The 18,318-nt window shown below is 39.8% G+C and overlaps 1 protein-coding gene across 8 annotated transcripts in view; it reads right to left on the reverse strand.

Moving 5' to 3' along the window:
• Positions 1 to 18,318, reverse strand: part of CPEB3 (cytoplasmic polyadenylation element binding protein 3) — a 202,131-nt gene that overhangs the window by 32,493 nt on the left and 151,320 nt on the right. For all 8 annotated transcript variants that reach the window (XM_025273915.3, XM_006073697.4, XM_006073696.4 and 5 more), the window contains 2 exons: positions 9,348 to 9,462; positions 330 to 511 (listed from right to left, as the gene is read on the reverse strand). In XM_025273915.3, the coding sequence (XP_025129700.1) occupies positions 330 to 511; positions 9,348 to 9,462 (297 nt within the window). The remainder of the gene's footprint in view (positions 1 to 329; positions 512 to 9,347; positions 9,463 to 18,318) is intronic.

The following is an 18,318-nucleotide window of genomic DNA, read 5'->3' on the forward strand; positions in this document are numbered from 1 at the left end:
CCCTAACCAGGGGTGGAACCTAGGTCCCCTGCACTGGGAGTGCTGAGTCTTAGCCACTGGACCAGCAGGGAAGTCCTGGCATCATCTTTTAAACAGCACTGGTTTGCTTCATTAAATTGTGCAGCATTACTTTCGTTAAGTGTAACATCGCCCCAGGGATGGATGAAACAGAAAGTTCATTAACGCCTTAAATACCAAGGGTACTCTCTTTTTCAGGCAGCCTAGATGGACTCATGGACTAATACCACATAAGGTGATTTTCTCCCCAGGGCCCATGGAATAACTTTCATTTCTTTCCCATAGCAATGATACCCCAAGCAGTTGCTTACCCGTTTGTCAATGTCATTGTGTTGGAGCTGCACGAAGCGAGCGCTGATGGCTGCGATGTAACTCTGCTGATTGGAGAATGCCACACGGCCGGCACCTTTGGGGTACTTCAGCTCAGGGTCTGTATCAATGCCAGCATAGCAGACACCACCATATAAACGGTCCATGATCATTGCCAGTTCAACTGCAAGAAAATAAATACCATTTGGTATAAATGTTTAGAAGGGTCTCTTGTCCAGGAGAAGGAAGGACTATATGGAAGAATCATGCAGTGTAACTAAGAAATGGAAAACCCATGTTAAGTATCATGAAGAGTGTCCACACCAGTCTTAGAACTCAAGAAGGGGAGCTCCTCATAGGATATTTGAAAACAAAATGAAAAAAGAAAGAAAGAATTTACACACACACACAAATTTACATAATGAGAACTTCAGCAACAGTATAAAAGAAATGATCTATCAGCAACCCTCCTTTCTAATTTCTAACTGCTTAGTCCACTAGAGTGGACCCTGGGCAGGCAAAGCATTTCAGGTGCCCTAACAAGTTAATCAACAGTCTACTTACTGACCCCTAGGGCTGAAAGCAATTACTAAAGTCACACTACTAAATTAAGATTAAGCTATAGAAAGAATTAATTCTAAAGGCAATATGTTTACAGCCTAGAAATAACTCTCCACAATTTTTTAAAAAATAAAAGATTTTTAGAGTTTATTTCAATTGAGGAATCTGCACACTAATTTCTCACACTAAATTCTAAATAACAATGCTAAAAATGATAATAGCAGCAATAAACATTTATTGAGTGCTTATAATTACCAGGAAACACTAAGCTGCCACAAAGGCAGTAAAAGCACACCCATCCTGTACCCTGCTATAAATCCAGAGGTCTGGTCTGCAGTCTTCACTAGAGCTCTTTGGTATATCTGCAAAACACCTGGACAGAAGCATTTGGAAACTGGACATTCCAAAGGTCTGATATTCTACAACTGTCCTCATCAAAAGGTACCATGGAGAGACATACAGCAGTTACTTACCTGGATCCAAACTGCCTGAAGTTAATTGTTTACTTGATACTGGATGGCATCTCCTCCAGGTATGAACATTCCTTTCAGGCCAGTCACATGATTTTAAGTCCAAAAGACTTAGCCCTACTCCTAGGGAATGACTCAAGAACCCACTTCCTCAAATACCTACACTTGGTATTTGGAAAGGAGCGGACAGGGAAGACAGATGAAGACCTGGGCCACAGCCAGTGTGCAAAGGCCCCCAGACAGCTGAGCTACACAGGAATCAGTATCTGGGGAGAAAGAGAGCTGCACAGGCTGGAGTGGCAGGAGAGCTCTGCAGCAGGTTCAAGGGCTGAAGGGCTTAATAATGCAAGAACGCCACCAGATTTCTGTGAACAGAAGGAAAGCCATGTACTTCTGGTCCCTATAACAGGCAGCTGCTGAGGCAGTAACAAAGTTATGTTGCTGTGAAAGAAAGGCTGTCTTTCTATCTGACTTCTTCAAACCAGACTGCTTAATACTGGTAGTTGATTTCTAAGCTTCTGTTTCTAATAGGAAGAATGACTTAACAACCAACAGGTAATTTTCAGAAGATGAGTAAATAAGCTAGCAGTAATTAAGCCAGAGAATAAGTGCTTTTAAAGACAGAAGAGCAGAAAGCTACCCCAATGATCCCATTATGATCAGAATCACTGAGTCATATCAGTCAAAGAAATATTGCTGATTAGAACCCAAGTGGACCCTGACTTCGGTCTTGGGGCAGGATCCAGAAATCACATTCATTTAAACAGTGCAGTAAGAGTCATGTCCCTGTTTAGTTGTTAAGTCGTGTCCAACTCTTTGGTGACCCCATAGACTGGAGCCCACCAGCCTCCTCTTTCCATGGGATTTCCCAGGCAAGAATAAAGAATACTGGAGTAGGTTGCCATTTCCTTTTCCAGGGGATCTTCCCAACCCAGGGATTGAACCCGAGACGAATGTTGGCAAAGGATTGAATGAGCTTGTCTCCTACCCTTAGAAAGGACTCAAGAAAGTGTCTAATTTAGAAAGAGAGCTTGAAGCTCCAGCTGAAGACAAGAACTACTGTAACCAGAGGTTCTACGGCATCTTGGTCTCCAAAGGAACTTTAGGGATCCACAGATGCCAGAGACAGCACCTTCCACAAGCACTTTGTGAATCTGGCTGTTGGAAAATCATCTTCTCGGCCCAAAGATTCAGTCATGGCTGATGCTACTGGCAGTTAAGCAGTTCTGACAGGAGAAAAGAAACCCTCATCCACTTATGCTTTTATGAAAATTATATAAATTAACAATTTCCACTTAGAAGCTTATGTGCACTCATTTTCTTGGCCACCCAAGAGCCTGCAGGCATTTGAGCCAATGAAGTCTTACTCAAGTGAAGGACAATTTATTGAGAAGCTAGAAGAAAGAATCCAAGGTGACTACAGAAAGTTTTTTGGGGGGAAGAATATAAAGACTACTCATTTCTCTACCTTAACCTATATTTTAGCTACAAAAACCTCAACAGTCTGATGATCCTTGAAGAAAAGTAAATAATAACTCAACAACTGCTGTTTGTATTTGGTCCTTACTCAGTCAGCAAGTCCTCATTAAAAGTGTACTTCCTGCTGCCTAAACTCATGCTGGGCTCAAAGGACAGCGGGATGTTACTTAAGTACTAAACAGCATTTCTAATTACTGAGAAAAGTAACCAGTTGGTAAAAAACAACATTAAAAAAAAGAGTAATTTAATTCATCTACTACGTAGGTAACTAGCGAACACAAAGCAAGCTTTCCTAAAGTCCTACAAAATTCTAATCTGAAAATACTTTTTATATGGAAGATACAAATTCACCTACAGATGTCATAATATACAACTACTCAGAGAGGCTAGGTTTTAAAGGATTCTTTACAGTGAGCATTATCAGTTAATGTAGGAAAGTTCCATATAAATTCTCTTCCTCTGAATGAGGAGGAAGCTGAGCCAGCAAGAGGGCTACCATTTTAACTACTCGGGAGGAAGAGAGAAAAACAGGAGAAAAGCAGTAAGGATCTGGTAAAAGTCAACTAAAACCTTCACGGATCTACCTATACATTATGAACTCCATCCTGCTCTTGAAATGTGAGTCTTTGATCAAGGATATGTCTTATCTGGAAAATGTAGTCAAACCACCTACTAAATGTACGACAGTGAATCCTCATGGGAAACCATCCTCTGTAGATGACAAGGACAGCGTTATCTCCCAGGAGCACGTTCTTAACATTTAACCTGAGGAAGATGAGGGTCCCAGAGGTTGAAATTCAGACAGATAGAGGTGACAGCAGGCATAGACAGAGTCTGTGAGGAAGTCAGATGTCTCTAAACCACTTCTCTTTTTTCTTTCCCATCCAGACAGTGTTAACAGGGTCTGTCTGGTCACCACAGGGGTGGGAAATTACGAGTTCTGGTAGCCATATCCAAGGGCATTCTGTACTTTGGTTAAGATGTTCTATGCTCTTATGATAACTCAAGTCAGCTCATAAACAATTGTTCCGTGAGAACAGTACACTACTATAAGTCTCACCTACACACTGGCTCTTGTCCCAGACTAGAGAGGAAACAAAAATTCTGCAGTTGTATGTAGCGTATAGTATGTCCGTGAATTCCTCTGGGTTGTGGTGACCATGCCCTGGAGGTGAATCTGAACCCCAACTTGTTTTGCTCCCAATTCTTCATAAAGATCTGAAAGGGATCAGCTCAACAGAAAGAAAATCATGATAACTCTCCCATACTGCCCCACCCCAGGGTCCTGTTCCTAAGGTTTAATTAGATTTCAAAGTTAGCCTAAGGCAATGTAGAAGTCCAAGATACTATGAGAGCCAAATGGGACAGAGCAGGAATGAGGGTTCCTGAGGGAAATACCAACACGTCCATCTTTTCAGATTTTAAATCATGAATCCAGAAGCTCCATTTCTCCTCTTTGGAAATAACAAAGCAGACAGGAAAGAGGCATAAGGCACCTCAGGGTGACAAAGAGGCTTGCACTTCTGAAAGAAAGGAAAATTCAACTCGAAGGTGAACTTTCTGAGTTTACAATTGCCGAGTTGGATCACAAAAGCCGTTCACGTATCTTCAGTAGAGGAAATGCTCATAAGCTTCCACTCTGCATGAGGTATGGGAAGTTATGAATATTTTCAAATAAATGGTATGAACAACCAACTAAGTCTTAGCGGTAAGAGTATTTAAGTTGATTAAATCGAGCTGGTACCAGGCTGACTGTTATTACTGTTATGGAGACAGAATCTCAGATCTCAGCCTGATAAAGCAGCTTCCTTCTGTGTAAAGAGTCCCAGACTTGAAGTCTGGAGATCTGAGTTTGAGCCTTAGCTTTTTTATTGTTGTGGTCTTGACTAATCACCCCCTTTGAACTCTGTTTCCTTATCTCTATGATGAAAAGTCTACCACTTACAACCTCAGAAGGTTTTCATGAGGATTAAACATATATGAGAACTCTGGGCATACTGTTGGGCACAGAGCAGCGTTCAAATGTTTTGTTTTGTCCAAGGGTTGTTTTTCTTTAACATTTGCTTAACTCATAAATCTTTGCTTAACATTAACTTGGCCTGGTTTCTGCTCCATAAGCACCAGTTCATCCCAGTCTTAAGCTTTAAGTTAATGTTATTCAAACTGCCACTGATATGGCAACCTTTGACATCAGCTGCGGGTGAGGGTGTGCTTTCCTAGAGGAGGGAGCTCACAAACACCAATCAACATTAGAAAATCCTTAATCTTAAGGGCAGTGCAGTGAATTAAGTCAGTATGCCAATTCTGGAGTTTATCTGAGACAACTCGTTCTGAACTTGGGACTGGGTGAAAGAAAAAGCTTCTAGTGCTGCCCAATTTGACATAAGATGATTTCTGTCTGCTACCACTTCACTGAACAAAAAGGATATGGTTATAATACTCCTCTTTCCTAAATCACAAATCAGGATGTGATTCCTAATATGTGTGCCCTACCAGAATGTTTGCACAGAATGTGTGGAATAAATGCTCTTAGAAAAATTCATCATGTTCTCTAGATGTATGCCATACATTAGTGAATATTTACCTCAAAAAAATGTTTTCCTCTAGAATTTCCATAGAAAACCATCCTCACAACAGTTGGGGTCGAGGGAGGCAGGGCAGAATGAGGAGAAGAAAATATCAGGATCCATAGCAGAATATTAGGGAGAAAAAGACAGGAGAGACTCATCAGAACAATAGTTAAGAAGGTGAGAGATCCAAAGATGATAGGCAATTGGCAGGCTCCAGGAACTCAAGACTGATCTTTTCTGCAGGACCTGGTCAGATAAACTGTCAGGAGGAAGTCATAAAGCGGAGGAACAGCTCACAGATGCCTCTAACAAGAAAGGAAGACCGAGGGTTTTTAAAGCCTGATCAAAGTTGGAAATGCGTGGCTCCCAAAGCTGGATTACTCAGGCAGCCCCCAAATGAGATGTCTAGGCCCAGAAGCTCGAGTCAGAAGATACTTATGGTTACAAACCAGGGGAGAGTACAGGGACCAGATCCTTCCTTTTCCACTCTTTCCTGGTGGTCTCTCCTCAAAACTCCCAAGCCTGGCACTTACTTGCTATCAGAGCAAAGACATGCTGTCAGGAAAGGTTCTCATGCCATAGGGATATGCAACAGGGAGATTTCTGCACTGAGACATGTTGCTTACAACATGTGAATGAAGAGTGGCAATATGCTCTTGCATGTCCAGGTGGTAGCAGGAGGAGAGACAGACAAGAGAGATGGACCACCTCTTTCCTCGTACTGACTCTCTGAAGAATATGTACACTTTAGCCACATGGTGGCATGGCGAGTCTACCCACAGCCTTTCCTAGTGTGGGGGTGGAGAGAGACAGGAAATGGAAGGAAAGCAAGATCTAGAATCAGCAGGAGACTTCAGGCAAACCATCCCTGGCCTGCCACTGTCACTGACAGGAGTGATGGGAGGGAGAGACAAGAGACAGTAGAAATTATTTGACCTAGAAAAGGCAACAATCAGGCAATCCAACTTTGGGTAAACTCATCGAGATTTTCCATCGATATTTTCCCACTTTCAGGCTAATTTTTCTAGGCCCCTGACTTTTTTTCCAACCTGAATTTTTAAAAGTCACGCTTGTCAAAAGATCAGAAGGAACAACCTAAACTCAGTCAAGGCAATCCACTTAAAACAGGTTGCCTTGTATCTTCAGAAGTGTTTGTGCATTTCTACTTAAGTGATAAAGGACTATATTATCATTTATTAGTGATAATGGTCCCTGTCTTACAATGGGAAAATATCAAAGACAAAAAACCTTATGAGATCCAAAAGGATAATTCTTGAGTGATAATGCTTTATTCACTGTAATGTGCTAAAGGACCATTTATGGCCCAGGATAAGGTGAAAATCAATCTGGACACACAAAATCGCACTTGTTGAGCACCAGCACTAATACCTAGTTTAAGATCATCTTCTATATAGTGCCTAAAATAGTTCCAAGACTTCCCAGAATTCAAACCACAATACTCCTGGGGAAAAAATGCCCTGAAATATTTAAAAACCAAAAATTGAGAATATTATGTTAAGGAAAATAATTTAGTATTCAATTAATTGGGTTGGTATTCTATTAGTCCATTCTGAAATCTTTGACTTTACAGGCGATGACCTGTTCTGCAAGAGTGGCATGACGTGCACTTTCTCAGTGCCAGTAACACACTGCGTGCTCAATACATGTTTGCTGTTTGAGTGAACTGCACTGTATTCAATTTACGATTGTCTAGCAAAGTCAAACTGAATTCTTTTAAAAACAGTCTTCTATTCCAAGACACACACCGGTCCACAAAGCTCAGTGTGTTCCAAAGAAATTCAATTCTATGCACGGGGATAAAAGCTAAAGATGTTAACTCTTTCCATCCAGAATACTCGGCCTCCAATCTGGAAGTCTTGGATAGAGTAAAATTCCAGGACGCTAATGTAGATTGTTTAGCCTTCTAGAAACTAGCTACATTTATAGGAGGTGCTGGCATGGGGGAACCTTCATTAGACTAAGTGACTACAGATTAATATCCAACAATGACAAAAACAAAATTTTAAACCAAAAGAAATTAGTTTACTTAAAAAAAAAACAAACTTTGAAATTTATAAAACATGCATTATCTAGGCAGGGAACACAAAGTCCAGTTTCTGACTAGATAACTAAATATAATTCCTGTTTAACCCGAGAACATGTATCATCTTACAGACACAGAATGTTAAAAAAAAAAATACAATTCAGCATCTTGGGTTTCCTGTCTTCTGCTGTTAGTGTGATCATAGAACAGTGAAAAACAGATTATCACAAATACAGGTCCATATCTACCCTTTCAAATAATTTAAACAGAAAGAATAAAGGATGAATAATGTTTAAAAAGGCAATTTAGTTATAAACTATTGTATCTGTGACTTAAAACAGACATGAGATTAAAGTCAGTTTTGTTATTTTTACAACTGCAGGAACTTTTCTTTCAGAATACTTTTTTTTCAGATTCCCATCTAAGAAAAAAGGGAAAGGGCTAAGATATTAAAACTTTGTGTTTGTCTTTAGTTGCAAAAAAGAACAGCGAGAATACTAGCAAGGAATATCCTTTTTCTTTTTTTTAGAATATATTTGCAGTTTAAAGACTATGAAAGGGGATTTTTCTCCCTCTCCACTCCTAAACATATCACCAGTTAGAAAAAGCCAGGAATATTACACAGCGCCCCTACTCACACTTTTTTTTTTTTTTTTTTTTAAAGCACAAGCTCTTTAGAAACAAAGGGTTGCATTGGCCCTCATCTCATAATGCTGTTCACGTTTGAGTTGGCCCTGCTTAGACTTTATTCTGATGGCAGATGAAGGGGGAAGCATCTCTGCTGCTCTGCTTTCTTTCTTTGGGCAAGTTTGCCACTAGGATGAGAAAAAGACTCAAGACACCTGACTTTCTGAAATACCATAAAATTATAAACTCCAGTCATAATTAATTTGTTTTAAGGTCTTTCAAAATGGAATTATGAATACATTTTTATAGAGACCTAAACTTTTAGCAGTAGCTTGGAGTTGAGATTTGAATAAATGCATTAGAAAAGTTGAGGAACATTCAGAATGAAGTCACGAAAGTCGCAGAGCTGTTTCACAGCTTGCTTTAATGATCTCTGCTTTTTCTTTTACTTTTTAAGTAGAATACTTGAGTCCACTTGTTTACACTAACATGAGATAACACTGCCCTTTGCTACCACAGTGGCAATGGCTAGCTTATTTTTTCATCTTAGATTAAAAAAATAAACTCAGCTATTTTAAAGCTCTTTATAAACTTTGTTCTCACAAATAATTTTACTATACTCCACAGGCAATCATACTGATCTAACAAGCGATTAGATTTGTCTTTGGTGGCCCAGTCAATTAAGATACTGCCCAATTCCAGCAGGCACAATTATTTAATCATTGGAAAGGAACTTAAAAAACAAAAAACAGGGGCGCTTTCATGAAGTCAAATTAAAGATGCTCAAATACATAAAGTATGTAAGAAAAAACCAGGAATCCGTTTTGCTTGGGAAGAGTTCAGTCTGATCTTCAGTGACACAGTTTCTAGCAGTGGTCAGGTTTGTCAGCAAGTGCACACAGCTTCACTGGACAGCTTTCTGACGGGGTTCTTTTCCTGTTATACGTAACAATACTAACTGGCCAACAATGCACACTGCCAAATGCACTGTTTTTATTTCTTAAATAATTGGTTGAACAGGGAATCACTAATTAGAATCCAACCCTCTGAAATACCAGCTTAATGAAATTCACTCTTGCGGCATAAGAAAATACAACATCTTGGCAGAAAACATTTAAGGGTCAGCTCAGTGGAAGTGATATGACGGCCTTCTTTATGGAGATTGTGTATAGCTGACCAGAAGCCTAGAAAACACTGAAGACTAAACACATTGGGGATTGTTGTTGTTGTTGTTGGTTTTGTTGTTGTGGTGTTACTATTTCCACTCACCAGCTCGAAGGGGTCGTGGAACTCCCCCAACAAAGATAGTTTTTCTGGGGTCCAAAGGCTGTGAACCATCCATTACAAAGTCACTGTCACTTAGGTTCCATGGTCGAATTTGCACCTGAAAAAAAGTCGTTTACTTGGTCCTTACTTCATTTCCATTAACCCCAAATGAGAATAAGGTGACTAAAGATAAACCCACTGATTTGTGCATTGTACAACATACACAACCCAAACAAAATCCAGTTATTAGTTAATGTAATCTCTAGACATATGCTGTGAAACCTTCAGAAACCACCTGTGGTTTTAAAAAAGGGTAGTCTTTTATAGATAAGAGTCTGGGTTTTGAATAAGATCCATTTTAACACGTTAAACTGTTCATAACCTGTCACATTATAGCACTTAGCTTTTTAAGAGCTCACCTAAAGAGGGAACAGGAACTTTTAGAATATTTTCTAAAAATTATCTATATGTCTGGGTTTTAAATTATCACCCCCTAAAATGAAAACATTTATCTTTCAGCAATATGATTTAACACAGTTTAACACTTATCAAGTTAGCACACAATTACCAGCAATATCAAATACTGAAGGTCACAGAGTTATCTACTTTTGGTTGATCTGATTTTCCTAAATAAGTCCAGTAAAATAAAGGTAAGTCTAGAAATTCAAGTAAATTTTCGAAGAGTAAGAAAAGAAATCTCTATGACATATTTCTTTCTAGTTGGTAATATCTCTTCACTGGGACTCTGACTCCCTGCCCATAGTTTATACTACGCTATCCTTATCGTATAAAGTATTTCACCAGAATCGTAACCTTAAAACATATTCCTTTCAATTCATAACTATCAGAGAATAGCTTAAAATAAAACAACCACCAAAAAACCCTCTCATACAGAAAGGCCAGTTTCAGCAAGGCCTGAAAACCACCTGGCCACACGCTCAGTTGGCCACATGCTCAAGCAGGCCCGTTGTCAAAGCGAAGAAAAAAGTACTGGTTTTTAAGGAAAATGCCTCTCCTTTCAACTCATTGATTAGGATAGGGAACAAAACAGCTGAATTTTAACTTCCTTAGTATCAACAAAATGTTTCACTTTCGCATTGCTCAACCATCAACACTTAATGCAAGGAAATATATATGACAATTTTTTATGTGGCTTGCCTTATATATCCAGTAGTTCTTCTATTTGAAAGATAAATCTGCCAATGACACTTTCAAAACACCTTGAATCAACTCCAAGACTGGCACTGCTCATTAGAAACAGGCTACACATTCGTTACAACTGTTACAAAATTTACCCCCCACACAGCTTTTGGAGCTTTTATGACACAGTTGCCTTCAGCAGTTACTGGAAGCCATAAAATCTCCACATGGGGGGAAAAGAAAATCTAGTTCTTTCCTTGTAAAATTTGGTCTGTTTGTCTAAATTATCAATCCCTTGATATTTACCACAAAGACAGATTCACCAATACAATAAAACGTAACTTTCAAATGCTTTCATGAGGGCTCATTATTAATGTTTAATTAAAAACACAATTTCCTGACACCAAGAAAAAGCATTCTAATGTCAACACACAAAAGACAGGGCAAATCTTTTTCTGTACAGAGCCCTTTTTTCTTCTAGTCTCATCCCTAATAAAGTAGTTAAGGTAGCTTCAGGATCTGGTAATTCTATTTACTTTATGATAATTAAGTTCAATCATATGGCTCACAAATAAAAACAATTCATGTGTAATATCCATAGTGTTCTGCTTTCATTTAATCAGAAGTACAGAAAATGACGCCTCATACAATAGCTGGAGGTTGCTGTTGCTTCAAAGAATTCTGCAGATCTCAAATCCGCCTGCTGAGAGGCTTGACTGCTGCCTCTTCTTCCCTCTAACACCCTCCCCACCCCTTCATTACATCACACACAACCCATTCCCTTACCCTATTCTTGGGAAAAATACAGGAAGAAGACTAGGGAGACAGTAATGATTAACTGTATTCACAAAACCCACATTTCCCAGCTGCCATCACAAAACAGCTCCTCAAAGCTCACGCCACTGCAAATTCAGAGAAATGTCAACACAGGCCAACATCAGCACACTCTACGTGCTAAGCAAGAAATACTGTGGTATTGTTTGCACTGAGAAGTTTCATTCACACTTTAGTTTCTTTCTGAAATATAAGACCATTCTTACTCAGGAATGTTCTCCATCTTCTAAGGTTTATTCTCAGACATCAGGGTCTAATATTCATGTTCTATCTTTCTGACTTACTCTTTGAATAAATTCTCTGGTCCCAAGACACACATACACATACACACACACACACAAACACATAGGTTTCTCTACTCTTTCAGTCCCATACTTTGTAAGCTGACTCAAATATTTTGTAGAAAGGAATACAGTATAAATAAAATAACTTTTTACTGTCTTTATTTCTTTAATAATTTTTTGAGAAATGTTGAAATTAGACCTCTATCTTAATTCAACACAAATTTCCGCTGCCAAAACAACTTTTACATCCACAGTGATTACTCTGTGTGTGTGTGTGTATGTCTTTGTATAACAATTCTTCTACTATGTTGTCAAACAGGCTATATACGCTGGGCAGTAAAAGCCTTAACAACCTAAGGAAAAGATAAGGCTGTCACCAGAATGGTGAAGATTACTTTAAATGAAACTGACATGGTTCCAACACCACTTCCGGAAGAAACCTGATCACATTTGGTTACAGAGGTGACTCCAGGAAGAGGCTACCTGGCAGACAGCACCCACGAGCCCTCTGGCCATGCCACAGCCTTACAGCAAGGGTCACACAACACAGAACCTCTGCAGGGCCGCACAGGTAGCATAAACATGTAGGGTTACCAGGACAATAGTTAGTAGGCAGGCAGTGATGCTATAGAGTAAATCACTCCTTTTATTTTGTTTTATATTATAGTTGATGAACAATGTTGTATTAGTTTCAGGTATACAGCAAAGTGATTCAGTTATACATATATGCGTGTATCTATTCTTTTTCAAATTCTCTCCCCATTTAGGTTGTTATAGAATATTGAGCTGAGTTCCCTGTGCTATACAGTAGGCCCTTGTTGGTTATCTATTTTAAATACAGCTGTGTTAAACCACTCCTTTTAAAGGAAGCAGACACTTCTCTCAGCTAGTATTTATCATTTGCGAATGTATTGTCAGACTTTTCCATTTCTCAAAAATAGCTAGAAATTCAGATTTTTATGTGAAACTCCAAGATTTCTGAATGTTGGGAATTCATTCAAATGTGAAAGTCACTTGTACAGGCTAGACAAAATTAACTGCAGGCCAGATCATTTCTGTGGGCTCCAGCCTGTGATCTCTGGTTAGAAAGGTTTAGTTACCACACAGTTCACGAAGGAATGTTTTGTTCCATAAGCACTTATGAGAGAAAATATTAATACAAAAATGGTTTTCCCTGAGTTTCAGTTCCTTTTTTAAGCATGTATTCTGATGGAAGTTCTGGTAAGGACCATAAACCTTCTAGCTGAATTATTAGTCTTCTAAATTTTTATCTTCTGATTTAATAATTGGCTTTGTATAACTATTTATCTCCAAAGGCAAAATCTTTTTAAGGATAAAGGCAAAAACCAAACATAAAGATTGATAGCATAAATATATGAATTTATACCATAAAATGACTTCAACAGCTTTCAAGAAATCTAAAACAACTTAATACATAACAGCAACAGTTGGTACTGAGTTCAAAATGGGTCGTAAAGCAGTGGAGACAACTTGCAAAATGAACAATGCATTTGTCTCAGGAACTGCTAACGAACGTACAGTGTAGTGGTGATTCAAGAAATTTTGCAAAGGAGATGAGAGCCTTGAAAATGAGGAGCATAGTGGCTGGCCATCGGAAGTTAACAATGACCAATTGAGAGCAATCATCAAAGCTGATCCTCTTACAATTATACATTCTATGCTCATTCAGTATTTGAAGCAAATTAGAAAAGTGAAAAGGCTCTATTAGTGGGTACCTCATGAGCTGACCGGAAATCAAAAAAATTGTCGTTTTTGAAGTGTCGTCTTCTTCTATTGTATGCAACAACGACGAACCATTTCTCGATTGATGTGTGATGAAAAGTGGATTTTATATGACAGGCGGTGATGACCAGTTCAGTGGCTGGACTGAGAAGAAGCTCCAAAGCACTTCCCAAAGCCAAACTTGAACCAAAAAAAGGTCATGGTCACTGTTTGGTGGTTTGCTGCCAGTCTGATCCACTACAAGCTTTCTGAATCCTGGCAAAACCATTACATCTGAAAAGTATGCTCAGCAGTTGACGAGATGGACTGAAAAGTGCAATGCCTGCAGCCAGCACTGGTCAATAGAGAGCGCCCAATGCCTGAATGCACGTCACACGCCAACACTTCAGAAGTTGAACGAATTGGGCTACAAAGTTTTGCCTCATCCACTATATTCACCTGACCTCTTCCCAATCAACTACCACTTCTTCAAACAACTTGGCAACTTTTTGCAGGGAAAACACCTCTACAACCAGCAGGAGGCAGAAAATGCTTTCCCAGAGTTCAGTGAATCCCGAAGCATGGATTTTTATTGTATAGGAATAAGCAAATTTATTTCTCATTGGCAAAAAATGTGTTGACTGTAATGGTTCCTGTTTTGATTAATAAAGATGTGCTTAAACCTAGTTATAATGATTTAAAATTCACAGTCTGCAAGCACAATTATGTTTGTACCAACCTAATAACTTAAATTTCATTTTATTTAAAACAGAGTCATTAATAGGGATAAGATTAGGCTAAGTTCTAGGGGAAAAAACTTAAGAAATATAATGCAGTTCATTTATTTTGATAGGATGCTATAACAATATTTCCTAAAAAGGAAATGCCATTGAAAATTTGCAAAAGCCTCTAAGTTAAATAAAAAATGCATTTCTATAGTATCTTTAATAACAGGATAAGAACAGTTTTAGCAAGAACAGTTTTAAACACAAGTCTTAGGGCTTCAAGTTCATGACCAAGTCTCCCTATAGCTCTGGAACTCTCTCAGTTCAGACCACTATTTAGAATTTAGACATGACCTTGGTGGGCTATAGTCCATGGGGGTTGCAAAAAGTCAGACACAACTGTGTGACTAAGCACACACTACCAATAAATAATGTTATCTTGAGCTCACTTTGCACATCTCATCCTATACCTGCTCTGGTCCTCTCCTTAGGTTACAAATACCTACCACTTGAACGGTTCTACTGTGTGGTGCCTTCCTTTTCATTTGCGGGGCTCAAGGCATCGCCAAAGTGCAACCAAACTGTTCAGAGTCAACAGTGCAACCTGGTGGTCAGTTTAGGAAATTACCTGACCAAACCCTTCTTTCAGGCCATTTATTCTCTTTCCCACAAATTACCCATAAAGTTTATATTTCAGCATCCCCCCAACCCAGCCCCATTTCCTTTTTCCTCTTTTCAATTCCCTTCAAACTCCTACTCAAGCTCTTTAGGAAAATGTCTCCATTTTTCTCTCCATAATCCTACAATCCTTTTAATAGACATGAATCAGAAAACAACAGCACAGAACCATCAGGACTGCTCTCCCCAGTAAGCAGCATCCCAGCTCTTCTGACAGCCAGGATGAGTCAGCTAAACCTAGGTCTGTGGACATACAGCTGCAACAGCTCAGCTGTAGTGGTAATGAACCCGAACCCACCCCAGCTGTCAGCAGTTCTATTTTAAGCATCACAGACCTCAGAGAATGACTGGAGTGCCCCATAGTATCACAGATAAGCTAGTCTGTGGTTTGTGAGGCATCTTTATCTCATCCACGGTGCAAGGGGTTGTTTTATTATTATGACCACTATAAAACTAAAGAGTCATAACGGCAATAATTGTGGTTAAGACTCTTCAAAGTATTTTCGTATTTGGTATCTTATCTCAACCTAATTTTCACCACAAATGCCCTAACAAACAGCTCAGCCACCTTTGAGGAGTTTCGGTGCTACCTCTTATTCTCAAATACTGTCCTCCACCCAATGGAGAGGAAAAGGAAATGCCCTTCCTGTATCTTCTACAGTTAAGTGGCCAGAAAGGACTTAATAGCTGCTCAGAGTCATTGGCCTTGATATGACTCCCATACTCTGGGCAGGTCTGGGGCCACCAGGCAGAACTCCACTGGGACTCAAAGCAAATGAAGATTATTCCTCAGACACCAACAGGTTGCCAGCCCTGGAGAACCTCAGCAAAATAGCCAGGCTTCTTCCTAGACAGGAACCCAAAAGTAATCCCAGGAAATTCTCTTACACTCTCCTAGGATGCTCCCAGGCCCACCAGCAGTATCAGGAAATAGTGCAGGTACAAGACGGAAACTGCTGCCATCTTTGCCAAGCTGCACAGCCTGATGCACAAAAACCACAGGCTCCACTGGGACCTTCAGTTACTGCTGAACAATTCAACTGCACTCTGTATACTGTTTCATAAGGGCACCCAGTACAAAAATAGAGCATGCATAAACTGTGCCCCCAAAATGGTAATGTACACCTTCTTGCTCTATACTTGATATAATATAGCCATTATCAATTAGATGATATGATTAATATCTGGACTTAACATTCATAAGATTCAAGGAAATACCTTCCCGCTAAAGGTTTTGCAGACTCCCTCAGGAACACCTACATGTGTGTTAGTCACTCAGTTGAGTCCAACTCTTTGAGACCCCCATGGACTATAGCTCTCCAGGCTCCTCTGTCCATGGAGTTCTCCAGGCAAGAATACTGGACTGGGTTGCCATGCCCTTCTCCAGGAGATCTTCCCAACGCAGGGACTGAACCTGGGTCTCCTGCATTGCAGGCAGATTCTTTACCATCTGAGCCACCAGGGAAGCCCCCAGGGACTCCTGATCACTTTGCTGTTCGGCTCCCCTGCCCAACTACTGTCTATAATACTTCCATCATAGCACCTTGACTCCTTACTCCACTTACTGTTACATGGCTACTTCTCTCCATTGGACTCCAGGGGCCTCTAAGGCTGAGACCACTTCTCTGTGTGGGTTCCGACTGCTCAGCACAGTAGCCAAGCCTTAGTGCGTGCTCTGAGCTCTTCAGTATAATGGTGAATTAATGAAGGTTTTCCCAAGGGGCAGACAGTGGTGCTGTAAGAACCTGTCCAGCAGCTGTCCCTCTATAGCTGCCTGATCACTCTGCTCACTCCACCAAAAGCTACCTTCCAGAGACATGGAATTATTGTACGTCCGCTCACTAGTGGGTGCCCCAGGGCTTGGGCCTAATTTGTGAAAATTTCTGATGCCACCAGGGGACCCACTCAGTGATCAGAATTACCTAGTGCTTGTCACCACTTCTGATGTTCCCACATCACTTAGAAAGTATAAGCATAACAGATGATTTCCTTTTGAAAGAAAGGAGAAACTAGCACTTTTGAGCATACACTGCCCCACTGTGCTAGGCATTTTACACACACCGTCACATTGAAACTCACCATAACTGTTATGCTATAAAATTATCCCTCCTTTAAAGACAAAGAAATCTGTCAGTGTGAAACCAACTCAGGACTGCAACAGGTTTCTCTGACCCCAAGTCTCTCTTTCTGCTGCAATGATGTCCTGTGCCTGCAAGGCTCCCTGTCCTCCAGGCCACTGGCCACCAGCTCTGCTTTGCAAGAGTTTCCTTCAAAAGTCAAAATACATTTTTATTTGTGAGCGATTAATTTCTCTCCTTTCCAATCTCATATGGCCTGTTCTCAATGCATTAAGAAATGACCCATAGACTCTTCTTAAAGCTACTAACAGAACTAGCAGTTGGAAAAGCTCGAAAATGATTTAACAATGAAGCTGGCACTAGAGTCAGCTATTTTAACTTCTAGGTTCATAGCCTCAGGCACTCGTACTCTGCAGCCAGACAATTTTGTCCAATGTCTACATAAATGTGTATTTTCAGCTCCATGGTGCTAGGGCAAGGATGTTGTCCCTGGCATGCTGTTCACTAAAACTCTTGAGAGGAATGTACACATAAAAGCTCAAGTTACCTAAGTTTTTCCTGGGACGAAGCCTACTCTTTGAGCGAGCTTCACGGAATACTAATTCCACCAGAATCTTCACAAGTATAATCCCCAGAGAGGTATATAATATGCTGGGTTAAACAATCTTACACACATTTATTTATTGCAAAACTCCTCAGAACTTTAATATATCAATGTTTCCCAAATGTTCTTGGCTATGGAATCTTTAATTAAAGGAGAAAGTGGATATAAAATCTACAGAAGTGCCCAGTAAGCAACACCTGTTATTATTAAGAGCAAACCTTCTTCTGTCAGTGATCCTTTCAAGAGATCAGTGTGCGATGAGACAAGTGTTCTTCAGAACACACTTTGGAAAACACTGAACACAGTCCTTTAGGGGATGGGGTTGGCTATTTCATCCCCTGGTTACCATCTTGTACACTGGAACTGCAGCATCTTTTAGGCTTTTCTAGAAAGGAATAACAACTTCCAAAGACTTAAGCACTACGAAACTTTGGACCCCTTTGCAAATTCAGAGATTCAGGGAGGGAAAAAAAAAAAAAAAAAAAGGACTTATGAATAGGAGGTATTTCTCTCAGTTTAGAGGAGGAATTCTTTCTTTGGAGAAATTCTTATGATGGGAGGTGCCCAAATCAGGAATTTACCCTGAGGACCCAAGGAACAAATAAATAAATCAAGATCAGAGTGCTGAAGATTTCCAAGGTTGAGATAGTACACAAAACCAGATTTGATTGAGTCACGATAAAATTATTGTTATTGTCTCAGGAAGTAGTAGGTGGGGAATGAAAGAGTTTGAGCAAATATACCAAAACCCAAGGACTAAGGCCATCAATCAAGATTTCCCAATTAAATTTCCCTCTATTCCCTTCATACATTGGTGTTCCATCTGAAGTGTTCTGCATTCATACCACACAATTTCTCATTTCTGTGTTCGTACTGTTAAGTTTCTCCAAAATGTCTATTCCCCGACAT

This window comes from Bubalus bubalis, chromosome 23 (assembly GCF_019923935.1).
Source record: "Bubalus bubalis isolate 160015118507 breed Murrah chromosome 23, NDDB_SH_1, whole genome shotgun sequence".
NCBI classification, from domain to species: Eukaryota; Metazoa; Chordata; class Mammalia; order Artiodactyla; family Bovidae; genus Bubalus; species Bubalus bubalis.